The sequence below is a fragment of the Alosa sapidissima genome, chromosome 17, assembly GCF_018492685.1.
Source record: "Alosa sapidissima isolate fAloSap1 chromosome 17, fAloSap1.pri, whole genome shotgun sequence".
In the NCBI taxonomy this organism is placed as follows: Eukaryota; Metazoa; Chordata; class Actinopteri; order Clupeiformes; family Clupeidae; genus Alosa; species Alosa sapidissima.
In genome coordinates this window covers 12,264,860-12,284,083 of record NC_055973.1, presented here as the reverse complement: position 1 = coordinate 12,284,083, position 19,224 = coordinate 12,264,860, and the positions used below count along the sequence as shown (strand labels likewise).

Genomic DNA, 19,224 nt, shown 5'->3' with positions numbered 1-19,224 from the left:
GCTGCCTGTGCTGCTGCTGATGTAGCCTCTTGCCGCTACGCACTGCAGCAAGTTTTGATGCCATGGCCATATGGTGAAAACATCTGATGTAGATTTACTTCTGCTCATCTAATGTCAGGGTCAGTTCATCCGAGTGCCGTCTGCGCCACATCCCAGGTTAGAGGAAGGGCTCACAGTCTCACCTTCACTGGAGTGCTCATCTATTAGTTAGACTTCTCTCAACCTCATCAGCAAAGACTTCAGCAAATTCCAAATCTGAAATATGCTGAACTTGCAACAACGAGCGTAAATAATTGAGGGCTCAGGTGAGAATGACTAAGCGTGTGTGTGTCTGCGTTTGCAGGACACTTGATCCGGGGAGAGGACACTTAGTAGGGTGGGGTGCTGGCTCAGGAACCTGTTCTGCGGACAGCAGACAGCGGGACACGCCTTCATCCTTTATGTTGATCTGCTGTTCAGTTTGTCACAGTTGCACATCTAGGCTATTACTGAAAACCAAGGCACAGGGGGCCTGAAAAATCTTTAGAGGCGCACTACAGCTGTTTGAGGACTGAAAACTTCAGATCCATTTCAGAATGTTCAGGGAGGTAATATGGGATCTAGGAGCCAATGGAACACTTTTCATGAAAATGCAAACGCAATTTGTCTGATTGTTTTTTTCTTTTTTTCAGATATTCTAGGTCTTTGAATAAACATGAGCCTGGCACGGGAGTTCATCATGAGATGAAGCACTGGGGACCACAAGTGACTGTTCAAGTCTTCTACTGTCATCATGGCAGCACTCATACAGAGTCCATCCTGCTCTGTGTAAGCATAGCAGGCCCTAAAGCAAACACGGTACAACAACTTTGTTAGTTTAAGCAGACACAGGCGACCTTGGCATTCAGTGTGATCAGAAAAAACGAACGGCGGACTTCAGCACCCCTTTCCCAACTCGCACGCACACACAAACACAGAACACACACACACACAAACACAGCACACACACACACACACACACACACACACACACACACACACACACACACACAAACACACACACACACAAACACAGAACACACACACACACACACAGTGCTGCAGTTGTTTACATCCACATGAGTGGCTCCCTCTGCTCGCGGGCCCTCTGGGCCTCCTCGTGTGGTTCCAGGGCCAAGGCCAGCACGGACCGCGGATCGCAGAACACACAGAGCAAACAAAAGGGCCGGACAGCCAGCCCTGACATCTAATCTGTGTGGTTTGCCGGAGGGGCCGTCAGGCCACTGAATGGGCCACTATGTAACTTGTCACCAGACCAAAGCCTCGTCAGTCAAAGCCCTTATGAGCCTCTCCTCTCCTCCTCACGACTGGCCCACCCCAACACCACCTTTCTCTCCGCCTCATAGCCTCTCTCTCTCTGACTATGTTTAGCTGGAGTTCCCAGGGACTTTTTTTTAATTCTTCAGAAGAACTGAAAAAAGAACATGGTCCATTTACATGGTTTTTCCCATCAGATCTTTCTTCCTCTTTCTTCTCCCCCCCCCACCCCCCCAATTGTCCTCACTCCTTGTCTCCTCCTCTTGCCCCTAAAAGCAGAGGATTGCAAATCCATCCTCCAGGTTGGCAGCATCTGAGCCGACTGTTCCAGTGGGAACTTTTAGGCATCCATCCACTCCAGTGTGACATCCTCACGGCCAATCATTTATTGAGCAGACATTCTACTACAGTCTAACATGGCAACTTCCTTTTACGAGAGTTAAAGGGAAAACAGGGACAGTACTCCATTACCACGGGACACAGAAGGGTTTCAGATCCTGTTGGAAATAGTGAGCTTTATGAAAGCTGTGGGGACAAACAGATCCTAGATCTGTGATTCCAGAGCGGACGGTAACCATGGCAGCAGGCCAATATAAAGGCGGGGCTAATACCTTTCAGTTAGCCAGCCACCCCCCCCCCGTCCCTCTTTGCCGTCGCCATGGCAAAGCCAGAGAGTCCTCAGAGGAGCTGGTGCGCTGAGGGACTACACAAAAGGAGCATTAAAGAGAGCTGCAGATTAGAGCATTGTGTAATGAGTGTGTGTGTGTGAGTGAGTGAGGCAGAGACACTGAGGGGGAATTCCTGCTCACTCCTCTTTGATACGTTGGAAGAGAAGCGTCTAACTCGACAGAGCTGAGTCCCGATCTCAGTCCTGAGCTTGCCACAATCTCATTTCCCTGAGGGGCGGTGCCGTTTACCATGTTTACTCAGCGTGCCTTTTTTTTGTGCTACATGACCTTAATTTCTGTTTATGGGTCACGCTTGTCCTTTTTTTCTTCCACCAAACTTCCCAAAAGCCCAGGTCAGTCAGAGTGTTTCTCCGCGGCGATAACCAGCTCCTACTAACAATGGCTGACTTAATCTTCAGAGAGGCCAGGTGGACGGGGAGGCTGGTGGTGGGGATGGATCCAGGGTGAACTCCGTAAGACTCTGGGCGCCCTAAAGCTCCATCTGCTCAGGCCGCCCGGAGACCACCGTGGCCACACCTGCTCCCAGAGAGATACGCCCGCGGGGCCACTCGAGCTCATGTAAACTCCCACTGTGACCACTACTCGACGGACTGGTGACCACGGGCGACGGAGTGGATGCTGCAGACGGTTGCTGTGGTAGCTGTTGTTCTACAGCAACTTGAGGAGGGCAAATCGTCCAGTTCAAATTTCACTCAATAAAATGAAAATTAGAAAGAAAGAAAAAATAAAAACTCATTCACACACACCATTTCAACAGGACACTGGGATGGTCGGCTGGCCGGAAACATCACCCTGAGAGCACACATGAGTGCTTCTTGGCCATGCAAGAGACCTGGAGCCTGAAAGAGGCTGTTCTTCACAGCGGAGGGTCTGGCAGTGTGGTTGGCTAAGCCCTACGCTCCAGTGGTCATCTCTGCACAAATCACCCACCTCCCTCTCTTCAACTCTTCACCTCCCACACATGGGCGGTCATCTGCTACCCTCTGCTTCTCTTAGAAAGCTGAAAAACTGGGTGAGGACATCCTTACTTTTCCTCTTCATGGGGTTGTGAACATCGGAGAGAAGTCACCCTAGTCTGTTCTGAATGCTAGCCTACTGTCTCTTGGAAATGTCCAAGTGAAATGCACATGGCTGAGATTTAAGCTGGCCAACACCCAAATTTGGATAAATCCATACTGGGGGTGCTTTCCATGTAATCTCATTTGAGGCATTTGAACAACAAACAAAAGAACAACAAACAAAAAACAAAACACCATCTATTCAGGCACAGCTCTCATGAGGGGTGAAGGTGGGGTAAGCTGCTTAGCACGGTCCCTCCAACACTTCGAGCTGTGCCATATGTCACCCCCGATGACCAGCTAGCTACTCAGCCCGGGCCACACGGTCCTATGCCCAGGGAGTCAAAATATCTCAGAAAGACTTTTCACCTTTTAGGGTTACTTAACATTAAGTAAACTGCCCTTTTCCCAGTGTGAACTCAGCCGTGTCTCCACACAATCTAAACAAGTGCAATGACAACGGGCATCGGATGTAAGAGTATTGCACCACCACACGAGTGGTACTCCATGGTCAAGCCCAGCCATGCCGAGCTCCCAGCATGCCGCAGGACCAACTGGAGACCATATGCCGGCTGTCTGCATGCAGCACGGGGCACTCTCGACACAGCAAAGACCCTGTCAGCCCTCGTTTGCATCCAGCCGCTGGAGGAGGGTGGGGGTCTGGCACTGCCAAGAAGGGGGATATGGAGAAAGGGGCCTCTGTCTGGGCAAATTAGTGGCCTTGAGAGGCTACTGCATCACAGTAGATCCTCCCTAGCAGAGGGAAGGTCACAAGCCCAGCCCCAGAGGCTCTTGGCCGATAGAGTCATTAGTGGACAAGTGTAGTAGCCTAAGTCATGTGAGGAGCAGTTGCATCACATGCATTCAGAGATTCAGTGAAGACAGGTTGCAGACAAATGTTACCTAATGGCAATCTGCATATTCTTGTCCGCTGTCTCTCTGTCTCTGTCTCTGTCTCTCTCTCTCTCTCTCTCATCCCCCACCATGTGTTTTCTCTGTCCCTACACTGTACTACAGAGTGTGATCATAAACAATGCCATGCCGCTAACTCAGCACTACTGTTCCCCCAACACACACACAGTAACGCCCTCACTGGAGAGCGCAAATGAAAAGCCAAGGAGCAAAGCTTTTAAAGTGTAAGCACAATGCACACTCTCTTTTGCTGGCGAAACTGAGTTTCACATCAGCTTCTGTGTAATGGGCCCTCTCTTCACTCCTTAAACCCCATTTGCTTCACTGCTAACCTCTGGCAAACTCCACTGATTCCACAACAGGATATGAACATAATCTATGTAAGGACATCTGCAACCTTTCTTTACGTTTGCATTCACTTCACCTATATCCAGCATATCCATCAAGCTATATGTCAAATGCTGTCAGAACCGGACAGAGATCCAGTGGCTCCAACTGTTAGAGTGTGCAATAAATCGAGAAACAACACAGTGAGCAGTATCTATATGGGTGCTACCATGCTCGGACAGTTTTGCCCTTTCAGAATACAGATGTTTCATAGCTTACGTCAGTGAGGGCTCTCAACACGTGGCGCACGAACGCACGCACACAGACACAATCAAAATTACTCCTTGGCATCATATCTTTCTTGTCCTGCCACAAACCACAATGGCAGCAGCACAACACTCTGGTGACAATTACTGAATCCCTGGAATGCTATTAAGCGTATGCATGAGCCCAAGAGACATGGGGAGAGTGCCCGCACAATAATGAAAGGCATTAAAACAAAGGCAAAAGACTACAGTGGGGAGCAGGCCGAACCCAAATCACCCCCCATCTCCTATAAATACACAGAGGACATGCCGCTGCAGTGGGCTTTTGTCACCATGCGAGAGTGGGAGGAGGTGTGAAGACCATTCCAGGCAGGCCTTCTCTAGGCGAGGGAAACTGGCTACGGTGTGCTCAGCTCCAGATTTCCTCTGCAGACCCACGACTAGACTACTCACATAAGAACGCCGTTCAGAGTATATTCACAGTAAAATTCAAACACCACCCCACAAAGGTATTTCAATGTCCCCCATTCAAAGATATACAGCGAAAGAAGCAGGGACTTACCTTGGGTAGCTCCTTAAGCTGGTTGGCGTCCAAAAGCAGCTCCTCTAGGGTTCGACTGTAGCGGTAGATCTCATCGGGGACAGTTTGCAAGGAGCAGTGCCGCTTGTCCACCGACTCGACGTGGCGGTTACAGCGCCACAGTGGAATACACTTCAGCATGTCCGGCCTCCGGGGGAGAAAGGTTGCCGGTGAAACTCAGACACTCCACATCGGAGAGAGGAGCCGGAATAGAGCAGAGATCAGGGCGAAAGTAAAGAAGGTCTCGCAGAGGAGCTCGGCTGGTTTAGGAAGGATGCAAGAGTCCCAATACAGCCCTTAGCCCCACACAGACAAACAGATGACCAATCTAAACGACACACAACTCCACTTAAACTTCAATTATTTTTTGGATTCCAGTTCTTACTCCCAGAAACTTCAATGCGCTCAAATGCTGCAGCGCAAAAAGCGAGCAATCAGATCAACTCCCTCTTGGATAGTAAGTTAACCAGCTTGTTAAAATGCGACGAAGATCTTGTAAAGTACACAGACCTTGCACAAGTATACAGATGCATTTCACAGCATCGGTTAAATTGACTAACAGTTACACAAAGATCAAAATATCGCCTTAAAATCCTTACACCAGGGTTTTCACGTTACAACAGCCAAATCCTAATGTTAAACTGACGAGAATGGAAAGCCAAGCGAGGTATATGGCAAATTCACAAAAGCGCATTCACCAGCTGTCTACTAACGCGTACAATGACCAGTATCATTCGTCATCAAAGGAATCATGTGTCTGCGTTTTGGAATTAAATGTTTAACCTGCTGTTGCTCTAAATGTAGTGCACAGCTTTGAGACAATCTAGCTAATTTGAAACGACGTAGCTATAACGTTAGCTACCTTGCTAGCTACCCGGCTAGCAGTGTTATTATCAACGCTGTACGCGAACGTTATCCAACACAAAACAACCTGCAGATGTCTCTTAAAAGGCTATAAGCCAAATGAAACAACAGTCCAACTTTTTACGACATAGTGCGTTAAAATCCCTTTTAAAAGATGATGTCAAGGTAAAACCTAAACCGAACAGTAAGATGCAGCAACAGGGTAAGTTAATGCATCAGCTAAGTTAGCTTTCCCTCTCCTTTGAGCAGGCCACTCCGACTCGTTGGGGGCTGGGCTGCTCTCAACCATACGGCACAGCCGGCTTTGTAGCTCTCCGTTGCCAGTCTCGTACGCAAAGTCCGCGGTGACGTGCGCAATGTACGAGTAATTTCTCCGTTTTAGTTTTACTCATATAGCTGGTCAACATTCCATTGTTACACCTCTGGTAACTAAACAAATGTAGTGTAATCCGCCGGTGAGTTGCCTGCCTGTGGAAGCCGAGTTGAGGTGTGCTGTTGTCGAGTTCAGACTGCCCCTGCCAACTCCGCCTTTATTATTGTGACTCGCTTGGCTTGTGGATCTATCGCCGTCTCGTCGGCCAACCAACCGCCCTTACTCGCACGTACAATGGCGTCTTCGCCCTTCACGTGACAGCGCCCTCAAAGGGTTTGGCGGGTTGCTTCCTGACAAAACCATCGTTAGAGAAGAACGCCTCTGTGCGTTTGTACAGGACATTTCCGAGAACAGAACCCCATGCAAGAAAATATATTGTCTGATTTAAATGTTGTGTTTACAAAAAGTATAAGATGTATGTACGATGTATGTAGCCTATGCATAAGAGGTCCACGTAACAATAAATCCACGTAACACTAAATCATGATTACAATTAGGAGCAAACCAGACATCCCTATCTTTATGAATGTAATATGTTGTTCCACTGAAATGGTATGACACAAAGTCATAAGTCAAGACAAGTGTTTCTTTCGCAGAGTTGCAAAGTCAGGAACAACACATTTATTTGAATGGCAATATTTTTTTAACACTACTGGAGTAACGTTTCCAAAAATCAAAACGATTCTTTGGATACATTACAGCTACTTGGCAATATTAACTGGAGAGGCTACAATGCAAAGCCAGACTTGAAAGTGCCAACCAGGAAACTGCGATTCAAAGGGACATTGTAACTGAAGTGGAAGTGCCACTGAAATTATTTGAGCTGCCTAATATAAGCAATTCAAATATGCCAGCCTTATTTTACTCAGTTTCAGCAAATAATCATAATCAACATATGATAACATACACACAATGTAGATTTCAAATGAAAAGGGGAAAAAACACATTGTGAGTTCCCTTTTATTTTTAAAATTTTATGTACAAGTGTGACAGATTTATTTTTTCTTTTTAATGTACATTCAATATAGAAAGTTTATATACGGCATATTACATAGAACATCTCACAAATTGCACTAGTCATTAAGAGATCCATCAGTCATTCACTCGTCCGTAAGAGGTCCACAAGGGGGCATAAATATTCTAGTGCTTTTTGCGTCCTGGAGAGAAGAAACAGCATAGAAAAAAAAAAGATTTTCACGAAAAGCTTTTCATTGTGAAGGAAGAAGGGGGAAAGTGATTGGGACAAGTTCACAATTCGAATCAGGTGAGATTGAGATAAAGAGATTGGTGTCTACGTTCCGCCTGCTTTTAGAGCAGATGTCCGAGGGAACGCCGTGTCATCTAGGGGGGGGGGGGGATTGGGTTCATGATGACGCATCACTTGGTTATCCTGTAAGCTCCTTTTTTTGTTCTTCCCAGCTTTCTTTAAACCACATTTGTACAACACTATAAAACAAGGTCTTCAAAAAAAAAAAAAAAAAAAATCATGAAAAGCGATAATCATCGGACAGGTCCGTAGATGAGGGAGAGCTCGGTGGAAAAGCCTCGGGGATGAGATGTTTGGCGCTTGTCCAGTGGTCATGTGGGTAAGAAGGGAGGCTGTCCTCTTGGAGGAAGAGGAGAGGGCAGACGAGTGGAGACGCAGACATGATAATGATTCCTCAGTCTTTTCGTGGTCTTCGTTTTCCACACACAGAAACCAAAAATCAATTGTAAAAAATATACTCATACAAAAGTAAACTATTTTCCTTCCTTCAAGGGTGAGAGAGAAAACAACATGAAGAGCTCAAGTAAATCATAAAACAAACAAACAAAAAGACAAGGAAGCTGACAAGACAAAGTTAAAAGAGAGTTAAGTAATCACTGAAGACGACCAGTGCGGTGTCTGGTGGCAGACATTTTGTGAAGATGTGGTGGACATTTTGAGGACATTTGGTGAGGTGCGCATCAACAGCCCCCTCTCCGTTGCCTGCCTTTTCAGATTTGTATTGTTTTTAATGGATTTCCATGTCTCCCCTCTTCCTCCTTCCTATTGTTTACTCGAGGGCTGACGACTGAGCCTGTCTTTTAAGTGTCACTTTGGGAGGGTGAACAGGGCGGCAGGTGGACGGCAAAGTGTCCGTCTTTGCAGGTTACAGTCGGGGTGGGAGCAGAGGGGGACTAGGCGTGTGCTCAACCCAGGTCTCCAACATCATTGTCCACCGGGGGAGGGACATTAGGCATCACAGTGGCTCCAGTACCTGCAGTCAGGTAGCCTGCCACTCCTGGACCTGTGAACAGAACCCATCAAATGGACAATCAGCAAACAAGATCACACACATTTTACTGTGCTCAGAGGTGCATTCATATTCTTTCAACAGAAGTGATTATTCAAGGTGAATACGGATGGTTAAATTGAAAGACATTCGCATAAACATTCCACGTTGTTAAGTTTCAATGGTAGCTTCTAACCCTTTGTTCAGTATCCATGTATGTTTGTGAAGAACTCATCAGCCTCATCAGTTTGTGAGTGACAAACTGTTTGCAAAAGACTATTTTTGAACTAGAATACACCACTGGTCACAAGTACGGCTTGCCTTCGGTCGTGTGATGTTTGGAGTCTCACGGTGAGCACAGATTTTTTATGTCAGATTTACGTTCTGAATAGGTAAACAAGTCAGCTAAAAATCAGTTTAATGGCAAAATCTGATGCTGAAATGATGGAGGATGCAGTGTTTTTTACACACACAATTAAGTACAAACAAGAAAGAATGGCCATGGATGAATTGGAAAGGCTTTGAGGAATTGTGATGAGGATCTGTCTCCTGTTGGACGCTTGTGAAAACGAATGAGAGTGGAGTAGACGTGCAGCACAGCAGTGGAACATGGGAAATGGGAAACACGGAACATGACAAATGAGTGAGAAAAGGTGGGAGCTAGAAGAGAGGTGGGAAGGGTGGGGTAAGGCTGAAGTGTACCTGTGTTAAAGTAAGACAGAAGAGGGCAACAAGAGCCCAGCATACCCCACTACAGCCCACTCCGCAAGGGACTGCTGGAGGCCAGGAGAGAGGGAGTGGACACACCTGAGGAGGAAAAGACGCCCAAGAGAGGACGAGAGGAGAGGAGTGGAGTGGAGAGGAGAGGAGAGGAGGAAGAGAAGGAAACGAAGGAGGAAAGATGAGGAGAGACAAAGTAAAGCACAGGAGTTTGAGAAGAAGACAAGAGAAGAGTATAAGAGACAAGGAAATGGAAAGGACTTTCTACTTCAGCACAAGCAGGTTCAAGCAATCAATGCCAAGCAGCATTAAAGCTAAGCAGAAGAATCACAAATGTTAAAGGGGAATCACATGCTTGTGTGTGTCCGTTTGAGCGTGTGAGTGAGGAGTGTGTGCGTTTGCTTGCATCTCTACCTGTCAGGTATCCAGCAGCCTGCGATTCTGAGATGAAGAGGTCATGTTTCTGGTCTTTGAAGGCACTCCACACAGTGGAACGAGAAAGGATATCATTCACCTGCAAAACATGGCCCTGTTAGTAATGTTGCAATTGCATAGTAATTGCATACGTGTTACCACATACCGTACTCATCATGCCGTATACATGGCTTTCTGGCATCCCTGGAAATGGTGTCTCTGTGTGTGTGTGTGTGTGTGTGTGTGTGTTCTCTTGCCTCCCAAGTATCTAGGCTGGAGGGCTTTAGTATCCTGTAAGACTGTGTGTGCGTGTGTGTTGGGTTAGTACCTGGTCTCCATATTGGAGGCTCCTGGTCATGGACTTGAGGGCTTTGACGATTTGGGCTTTAATGGCTGAGGGGTTGTCCAGCGTCTCCAGCCCGATCCCCTCCAGCAGACGCAACAGGTAGGGCACCAGCTCCACCCGTAAGGCCTGTACACACACAAAGAGTTAGGCGACTGATTTTTATATCTAATGCAAACTGGATCTTGTATCAGCCATCTTTTCAGGAGTGTATGCTTGCGTGTGATTGTCAAGTTTGCATGTGTCGATCCAGCTGTTGTCTGTTAGCTGTGTTAGACTGTACTGGAATATTCATACGTGTCTGTGTCTTACCTGAGCCACAAGCTCAGTCTGCTCTTTCTGGAACATGCGGTTGAGGGCCTCACAGGCCAGACCAGCCATGTCGGCCCGCACCTTCATCCCACTCATCAGAGGACCAATCGTCTCCAGAGCTGACATGGAGCGCACACACAACTACAGTGGAGAACACACACACACACACAGATAAGAACATACAGTACACACACTAGAAGAAAAAACATGCCATTGTCATTTAATAAATGTTACATATAATCCACATTGTGGTTTACGGCATGACTGCTTATTGTGACGACGTGTGTGTGAGTGTGTGTGCGTGAGAGATTCTAAGTATGTCTAGGTGTGTGTAAATACCTCATTGTCAGACAGCACGTGTATGAGGCGAATGGAGCTCTTGGGAACGGCATTGTTCTTGTGGTTGAGTGCGGCTAAGATCCGCGGCAGGTGACCCAGAGGAGGCACCTGATCAGCCAGCTGCGTCTGCGTGCTGAATAAACACACTGCTGCCGTGGTGACCGTCTCCAAGGCCTCGCCCTAAGGAAATCAAAGCAAATTAGATGACGAAAACAGCAATGCTGTGATGAGTCTGGCAGCAGCAATGCTGTATGGCTTCTCTACACTCATTTGTACTCAGGCAATGCTGTTTGTTTCATTAATTCACGGATTGGGATAAATGCAGAGACCAAATTTCCCTCACGGGATCAAGAGTATATATACTTATACATACTTATATACGTAAGCAACATTACAAGTAGTAAAAAAAAAAAAAAGAGAAAAAAGAGAATTTTGTAAGCTTCCTAGCGTCCTTCATGGTAGACTAATGATCTGTCTTTGGTTGTGTGCATGTGTTGAGTTCACAAGCACTTGTGTTTCGACATAAGTCTGTGTATGTGTGCATTTTTATGTGAACGTGTGTGTGTGTGTGTGTGTGTGTGTGTGTCCCCTCACGTTGGGGTTGTTCTTCTCCAGCAGTGTGGTGAGGGTCTCCAGTAGGGATACCAGGAAGTCTCGAGGCTTGCGCAGCACCCAGCCCGGCTGAGCGATGAAGATTCTAAGGTAGACTCCTCCCACCTCCAGCTCCCCCTGCCCCGCTGCGTAAGGGACCGTGAAGTCCTCCGGCAGCTATTCACACACACACACACACACACACACACACACACACACAATTAACACCACAATGCTTCTCTTATTGACACGGTTATGTAGGGCAATTACAGTCATGTTTTCCCCACAGCCAATAAATGAAAAGCAAACATACCCTCCAGTTGACATCTGGGTTATCTTTCTGCTGTTTAAAGTGCCTGAGAAGAAATCAGAGAAAGAGGGGATGCTTTATCACAAATAAATCAGAACAAGTTTAAATATATAAAAAAAGCATTATGCTTTTGCCTACGATTGTACATATATGAATGTGTGTGTGTGTGTGTGTGTGTGTGTGTGTGTGTGTGTGTGCTCGGAAGTATCCAGCTATACAGTAGATGATTATAAATGGCTTCAAGGAGTGTTGGCTAGAGGGGTGTGTGTGCATGTGGTCCTTACTCCAGCATCATCTCTCTGACAGTGGTGGAGACGGTCTCGCGTGAGCCGTCATTCCAGATGAGCTCGGGGTTCTCGTGCGTCCCCTCGAAGATGTGCACGGCTGCCTCCGCGTTGTCCCGCATCGCGTCCATGAACACACCCGGCAGGAAACGCATCAGAGTCAGACGCACCTGAGACAAAACACGAGACAGGAAGCAAAGAAGAAATGAAGGAACTGTGAAAAAAGAAGTATAGGAAGTGAAGAATTAAAGCTTCCAATAAAAAAAGTCTTACTAACGCTACAACACAATTGCGGTACTAGAGAACACAGGCGTTTGATGTCTATTGTGTGTCCTTTGGATCTTACAATATATAAATCTTTCAGAAACAGCGCTGGATAAACAGTCCCAAAAGGACCCTCAACAACACCATTACCTTTGTTCCGATCCTATTAACTGACCTTTGGTCCCACAAGCTTGTCTGAGGTCATCTTGGAGAAGAGCTCGGCGGTCTGCGAGCGCACCTGCGGGTGAGTGGAGTTACAGAAGAGGTCCAGCAGGTAGATGAGCGCACCTGAGGAGGGACGAGAGGGAAAGTGTTAAAAGCACAGTGTGTGAATACATTAAGACAGGAAGAGCCTTTTGTGAGAGGAACTGAGAAGAGAGAGGAAAGTGTGCTCACCCTTGCCCATGGCCTCTTTGACAATCTTAGTGTTGGAGGTGAGTGCGTACAGGGTTTCCAAAACAAGCTGTCTGCCTAGTAAACAAAAGGAAACAGAGTAATGAATACTTATGTAGAGAGAGAGAGAGAGAGAGAGAGAGAGAGAGAGAGAGAGAGAGAGAGAGAGAGAGAGAGAGAGAGAGAGAGAGAGAAATGAAATTACACTGGGGACACATCCCATTTTGATGTTAATGCTAAAGACAACAAATGTGTCCTAGTTTCAATCAATCCAACAGCACTACTAGCACTCAGCATGCTAAAAGCAGAATGGAATCTTACTGGAGGGCAGGGAGTGCAGCAGCACAAGCAGGTTGGACAGAACCAACGACTCTGCAATGTTGCTGACGCAGTCCTGATTGGAAGTCACAGTGTTGATAACCTTTGGTAGTGAAAACAATGAGAACACTGTTATTTAACTACATTTAATAGCACTACCCGCAGTCAAAAGGTTACAAACACTGTATGTGTACTGTGTGCAAAAACTGTTTGTTCATAGGTTTCTCTTTACGCACAAGATTCAGTAGGCTTACTCAATCCTACCAAACAGACTGAAGAAAATGAATAAGGAATACAAGGGCACTATGTTATTTAGTATAAAAATATAACTGACTTATTTAATACACATATGGAATATATGTACTAAGCACATTGTGTATATATGTATATATATTGACTGGGGAGGCCTGATGGGAGGTGATTGACAGTGAGATGCCTACCTCCAGGGCCAGCTGCTGCACCTTGCCTGCCCCGTGCACCCGCAGCAGGGAGAAGAGCAGCTTGAAGTGACCAATGCACTCCGTCTCTGAGCCTAGGGGTGGGGAAGGGCAGACACAAGGTCACAAGATTATTACAAACTGATTGTCCTCCTCTAGCAGTCATCACGACTATTCCTGGATGCTGTGCAACTATTTGATAGATACTCTAGAGTGCAGAGCAACTTCTTCATTCAAGATTAAGGCTTTGTCCTTCATCTTTCTTACAGCATTTCATAAATATACTTTCAACTCTCAAGACTCCTCTTTTGTCAGATAACACAACAGCTCCCATTGATTGGTTATACAGCCCATTAACTCATTGAATGCCAAGCTGTTTTCGGAAGCTTTGTCCTAGAGTGCCAGCAATCTAGACCATTGTTGATGATTTTTGTACAGCCACAGCATATTCTGTGTTATAGCTATGAACACATACAATGGCTCGTTTAAAAGTTGAGACTTTAAGCTCTCAGTGGGTGCAAACCGTGTATTTCTACACGCCTCTGTTCCTGAGAAATCCCCAAGCTAAACAGTGGCTAGTTTTCATCAAAATCGCTGTTTTTTTTCTAGAAATGGAGATATAACGTCTTTCATGAAATATGAAGTGTTGCCTGTAAACTTCGGTAAACTTTCCGGGAAGTGATCAGCGAGACCTGGCGAGACTGCCACCTAGTGATAGACCCACGAAAATGGCCTGGTTTTGACCTGACGTGTATGCGTCACTGATTCGACCCAAAGCGGCAACCGAGTTATGATAAAATGTCCAGATAAAATGTCCAGATTGCGTTTTCATGAGTTTTTGATCGTCATATATTTCATTTCCATTCATCACAGAGTTCCCAAAATCACATATAAGGTGTGTTAGAGTGTTTAGTTTCGCAATTTAAAAAACGTAATATTACGTTTTTGGCACTCAACGCATGGGAAGGGAAAACTTAATATTACGTTTTTGTCACTTAATGAGTTAAACATGATGGCTATGATCCACTGATCCCATTCAATGCTACTTCTTCATTCAAGATTAAGGCTTTGTGCTTCATCTTTCTTAGAACATTTCATAAATATACTCTCAACTCTCAAGAGACTCCTCTTTTGTCAGATCACAACAGCTCCCATTGATTGTTTATACAGCCCATTAAACATGATGGCTATGATCCACTGATCCCATTCAGTGCTACTGGTGATGATGGCGAGACTGACCAGGGTTGTTCTTGATGACGTTCCGGAGGGCCTCCAGGGCCATCTCCGCCCAGCGCAGCCTCTGGGCGTGCTGCTGCGACTCCACCTTGCTGGTCTGGGTCATGGCCAGCAGCGTGTGCAGGTACTGGGCCTGGGAGCCCACGTAGTCCAGCAGGCTGGCCGCAAACGCCTTGGGGTACTGGGACGGTGAGAACAATACAGGGCAGGCCCCCGGTCACATCAGGTCGATGGAGTAAATGACCATCCATCAATAATTCATACCATCCCTTGTAACTTAATAATTCATTTTATGATGTACACGTTTTATCACTAATGTGTATCAAACTCATTAGCATTCTGAATCAGCTATTCCATTAAGTAATGGTTGGAGAGTGGAAAGTCAATCTAAAGATGCAACTATAGCAAACTAAATTTCCTGCAATTCAATTAAGCTTCCGGCAAATGCATTAACTTGAAATAGTTTACATTAGTCCGAGATACACAGATGAAAAGATGATACTGGCCTATACTGGCACTTAAAAACTTTTAGATGCTGAAGCGGTGGGATAGTACCACACACTGTGCAATCCTCACCTCCAGAGGGAAGGCCGGCTGCTCGTTGTAAACACGAACAAAGATTTCTCCAACGATCAGCTCTTTGCCATGATCACTGAACACAAACTCAGCACCAAAGTTCTTATCACACTCGCCCTGCAGGAGCAAAAACAAACACGATGAATCATGCTTTGGATGGAACAGTAGAGTGACTGTTCACCTGTTGACCTTTACGCCCTCATAGGTGTTTGGTCTTTACATGAGCATCTGTATGTACACTGACAGCGTCGACAGGCAGACAGGTAAATGACGGGTGGGGTGACAGGTGGGTTCTCTGTCTCTCACCCTCTTGATGTTGCCCTCCTGCTGCTCCTCCAGGAACTCTAGCAGCTCTGCACGGGTTCCGTTGTTCCAGATCAGGTATGGGTTCTCCGAGTTACTGTTGAGCAGCTTCAGCACCTAAACACAGCCATGAGAGGTATCAGTCAGAGATATAGTCCTTAAATATCAATAACAGGGTTCCCACTCTAAGTCAAATGTAAAATTCCATGATTTTTCCCAGACTTTCCCTGACAAAAAACTAAATTTCTATGACTTACTATATAATGAATGGTACAATATACCGACTAATGATTTCAGAGCACCCGCGTAGCAGTCAAGAATCTTTTACTTTTTTTAGAGCGGGAGATGAATAAATGGGCATTGAATAAACACAGTTGGGCTACTCAACCAAGCAGTAAAGCTAATAAGCAGATATACACAAATTCTGTGTAGAAATATATTTGTATGAAAATGATACACTGCTACAACAAAATTCCCTGATATTCCATTACTTTGCCCCAGAAATTATAAAATTCCCTGACTTTCCATGTCTGTAATAGACTTTCTAAAATTCCATGATATTCCAGAAATTCCCAGACCCGTGGGAACCCTGCAATATTGTAAATGTATACACCGTGGATCAGCAAAACATAAAATGTGTAAAGATTACAACTTGTTGAGTTAAAAAACGAATCGTGATGCAATTTTTTATACAGAACAGGGCGTCATCTGCTTTTAATTTCACTTGACTACAAACTACAAGTCCTGAAGGCCATTCTTCATAAGACATGAATGACCCAAGATGGCCACACAATCCAGACCACAAGCCCAGGTGTGCAGACACTGAACATCCGAGCGTCGCTCTCCACCCACCTCCGCAGGTGCTCCAGTGGCCAGCTTGCGGGAGATGTAGGGCGTCAGCATGGCCGCCAGGCTCTTGCGGACGGTAGGGTTCTCCGGCGGCGCCCCCCCGGGACCGTCCAGGCCGTTGGGCTGCCCCTCTTCGTGGTCGCCCGTGCCGGCGGTGATGGCCGCCATGCTGCCGTAGCCGCCCAGGCGGGCCAGCGACACCAGGCTGAGCTTGGCCAGGCTGTTGGCCACCTCCTGCTGGTTGGTGTCCTGGTTGGCCTGCACGCCGCTCTCCTCCAGCGTGTAGTCGTAGTTGAAGAGCGGCGGCACCAGGTGCCACAGCACGCCGGCGTGGTACAGGTGCGTCTGCAGGAAGAAGTCCACGGCGAAGGAGCTGACGCACTGCACCGCCAGGGAGGCCAGGCGAGGCAGGCCCTGAGGAGACAGAAAGAAGGGAAAAAACAACAGAAAAAAGACAGAATGAGAGAGAGAGAGAGAGAGAGAGAGAAAGAAAGAGAGAGAGAGGGGGGGGGGGGGGGTGAGCAGAGAACTAATAAGATTACAAAGATTGCGATTATTTGAAAACTATGACCTAAAAGCTCAACATTTTATCAGTACCAAAGTTGTTTTTAGCGTTACCTTGCCGTAGAACAACACATGACAGACGTCCCTAATGATATTGGGCAGCTCAATGATCTTCTCCCTGCACTCCTCAAACTGAGCCGCCACACTGTAGCACTTACAGATGTGCCCGCACACCTGGCAAACAAAAAACACACACACACACACACACACAATTTGTAGTACTGACTCGAGATCCGCTATAGGCTGTTCAGAACACTGATGATAAGGGCATTAATGATCCAATGTGGGACGCTATAGCTAGTGAGTTTTACGGTACCTGGACAGCCATGTCATCAGGCTTGCTGGAGGCGGTCAATACGGCAACACAACGAGACAGCGCCTCCAGCAAAATCTGCCCAGGGAAGAAAGGAAGAAAGAAAGAGGCATTCAGGTGCATTATGGGTAGTGGCAGTTAGTGGATATCCCAATTGACATGTCCAACAACGCTCAATACTGAAGTGCTCATGTGTGCTCATGAAATATTCAGAAGGTAAACAATGTTTCACTATTGACGACTCTACCTCAATGCCATTCTCCCGGCGCAGTTCCTCAGCGTTGAGGGCGGAGCAGTTGACCGTGTGGAAGGCCAGCTCTGCTGCCGCCGGCAATAAGGGCGACGTCTTGGAAAACAGCTGCTGGTCACCCGTCTCCATGGTGATGGTCTTGATCAGCATGGGGTAGCCGGCATACTTGTAGGGCTCCAGTTCTAATAGATCACACACAAATAGTCTCACTGAGTAAATCATCACAAACATAACTAAAACAAGCTAACTTACTAACTATTACTATTGCAGTCAATCACAACTGCTGCAGCTGATTGATTCAAACAAGTTACAATCAATCATTACTAATACTAACTTAGCCACAACAACAACCTCTAATTATGTGGTGAAGTGTTTTCCATGAGGTGTGATGAGCAACAGTTTTGATATCACATATATGAAATGCCTCCATTTAAAAAAAAAAACACCACAGATAGTCAGGAGCCAAGAGCATCCAAAGTGACTATGAAGAAGAAGATGGCAGAAGGGTGGTGTCAGACCTTGGCGATGTCTGTTGAAGAGGATGCTTTGGGCTTTGAGGATGAGAATGATGTTCTCCGGGTCAGGCCCATCAACGATGCGCGCCGACTTGGAACAGAGGAACTCATAGGCCTTGTTCACTTTCTCAAAGATGTCCTGAGAACAGCAGCAGTCCATGAGAGAAGTTAGTTCCCCTTTGACATGATGGCGTACAAAATAACAAAACAGATCTCTCATAATACCTTCTGTGAACATGCATTGCATATACACACACACACACACACACACACACACACAAGTGCAAGAGAAGTAGAAGCAGAATGCAAGTCCACACACTAAACTCAACCAAACAAATCCATACAACAGCACACACACACACAGAGATCTGCAGCTCTGCACACTCACCCTGCCCTCTGGGTTCTTGTCTGGATGGTATTTCTGGGCCAGGCGGAAGTAGGCCTTCCTCACTTTACTCTCTTCGTGCCTGAGGGGGACACATAACACTGCTGAGTCTGCTGAGCTTACAACAGGATTAAGATTACAGAAGAGGGTGTGACGGGAACAATAAGAGGTGTGTGTGTATGTGTGCGTTTACTCACTGGCCCTGTCCTTTGGGGAGGTTAAGCACCTCGTAGGCATCGTCCACAGACATAGAGGGAGGCTTCTTCTCTACCTCCTTCTTCCAGGCCTCCAAAGTGTCCTTCAGCAGCTTCACCTGTTGGACACACACACACACACACACACCAACAGTTAGCATATAATGCTGTGCATCACTGCTTGACAACAAAGAGAAAATCTGTAGTCTAGTGTAGACTCGAGCATGCACTCAGTGATCTTGTCAAAACTGCCCCATTAAATCACAAAAGTAAAGCTTAACTCACTCCCTCATGCACACACACACATACAGACACACACACGTTACGTACAGGGTCGCGTATGGGCCAGTTGGGGAAGCGTGTGGAGTCGCAGAGGTGCCTGAGGTAGTAGATGTTGCAGAAGAGCTCGTAGTCCAGCTGAGGGTAGCTGACCACAGGGATGGGGCAGTACTGGTAGAGCGCTCGCGTGTTGCTCTGAAGACGAGGGCTGAAGTCAGCCAGGTGAGCAGCAATCTTCTCAATCATCATCCGCCTAGAGGGGGCACACACACACACACAAAGTTGAGAATCAGGTGTAAACAATGAACATTAAATTTTTCTCTTCATTAATGATTTAACACACACACACACAGTTAAGAATCGGGTGCGAATAATGAACAATAAACATTGAAATGTTCTCCTCATTAATAATTTA

At 46.4% G+C, this 19,224-nt stretch overlaps 2 protein-coding genes across 23 annotated transcripts in view; both read right to left on the bottom strand.

Annotated features, from left to right (window-relative positions):
* scrib (scribble planar cell polarity protein) overlaps positions 1–6,602 on the bottom strand; it is an 85,038-nt gene extending 78,436 nt beyond the window's left edge. For 9 of the 16 annotated variants that reach the window (XM_042067922.1, XM_042067923.1, XM_042067930.1 and 6 more), the window contains exon 1: positions 5,111–6,601. The gene's annotated coding sequence lies outside the window, so the exon portion shown is untranslated. Of the gene's footprint in view, positions 1–5,110 lie in introns of all 16 variants that reach the window. The other 7 variants (XM_042067916.1, XM_042067917.1, XM_042067924.1 and 4 more) reach the window with 2 other exon arrangements.
* Positions 6,603–7,309: 707 nt separating this feature from the next.
* The window catches only part of LOC121688377 (dnaJ homolog subfamily C member 13), a 50,211-nt gene continuing 38,296 nt past the window's right edge, over positions 7,310–19,224 (bottom strand). For all 7 annotated transcript variants that reach the window (XM_042067915.1, XM_042067910.1, XM_042067914.1 and 4 more), the window contains 23 exons: positions 18,861–19,062; positions 18,534–18,649; positions 18,340–18,418; positions 17,955–18,090; positions 17,434–17,618; positions 17,190–17,264; positions 16,928–17,047; positions 16,313–16,723; positions 15,464–15,577; positions 15,158–15,274; positions 14,585–14,762; positions 13,349–13,440; positions 12,912–13,011; positions 12,594–12,668; positions 12,373–12,485; positions 11,934–12,103; positions 11,653–11,695; positions 11,343–11,516; positions 10,749–10,928; positions 10,410–10,550; positions 10,083–10,226; positions 9,755–9,854; positions 7,310–8,635 (listed from right to left, as the gene is read on the bottom strand). In XM_042067915.1, coding sequence (XP_041923849.1) covers positions 8,538–8,635; positions 9,755–9,854; positions 10,083–10,226; positions 10,410–10,550; positions 10,749–10,928; positions 11,343–11,516; positions 11,653–11,695; positions 11,934–12,103; positions 12,373–12,485; positions 12,594–12,668; positions 12,912–13,011; positions 13,349–13,440; positions 14,585–14,762; positions 15,158–15,274; positions 15,464–15,577; positions 16,313–16,723; positions 16,928–17,047; positions 17,190–17,264; positions 17,434–17,618; positions 17,955–18,090; positions 18,340–18,418; positions 18,534–18,649; positions 18,861–19,062 — 3,163 coding nt within the window. In that variant the 3' untranslated portion in view covers positions 7,310–8,537. The remainder of the gene's footprint in view (positions 8,636–9,754; positions 9,855–10,082; positions 10,227–10,409; positions 10,551–10,748; positions 10,929–11,342; positions 11,517–11,652; positions 11,696–11,933; positions 12,104–12,372; positions 12,486–12,593; positions 12,669–12,911; positions 13,012–13,348; positions 13,441–14,584; positions 14,763–15,157; positions 15,275–15,463; positions 15,578–16,312; positions 16,724–16,927; positions 17,048–17,189; positions 17,265–17,433; positions 17,619–17,954; positions 18,091–18,339; positions 18,419–18,533; positions 18,650–18,860; positions 19,063–19,224) is intronic.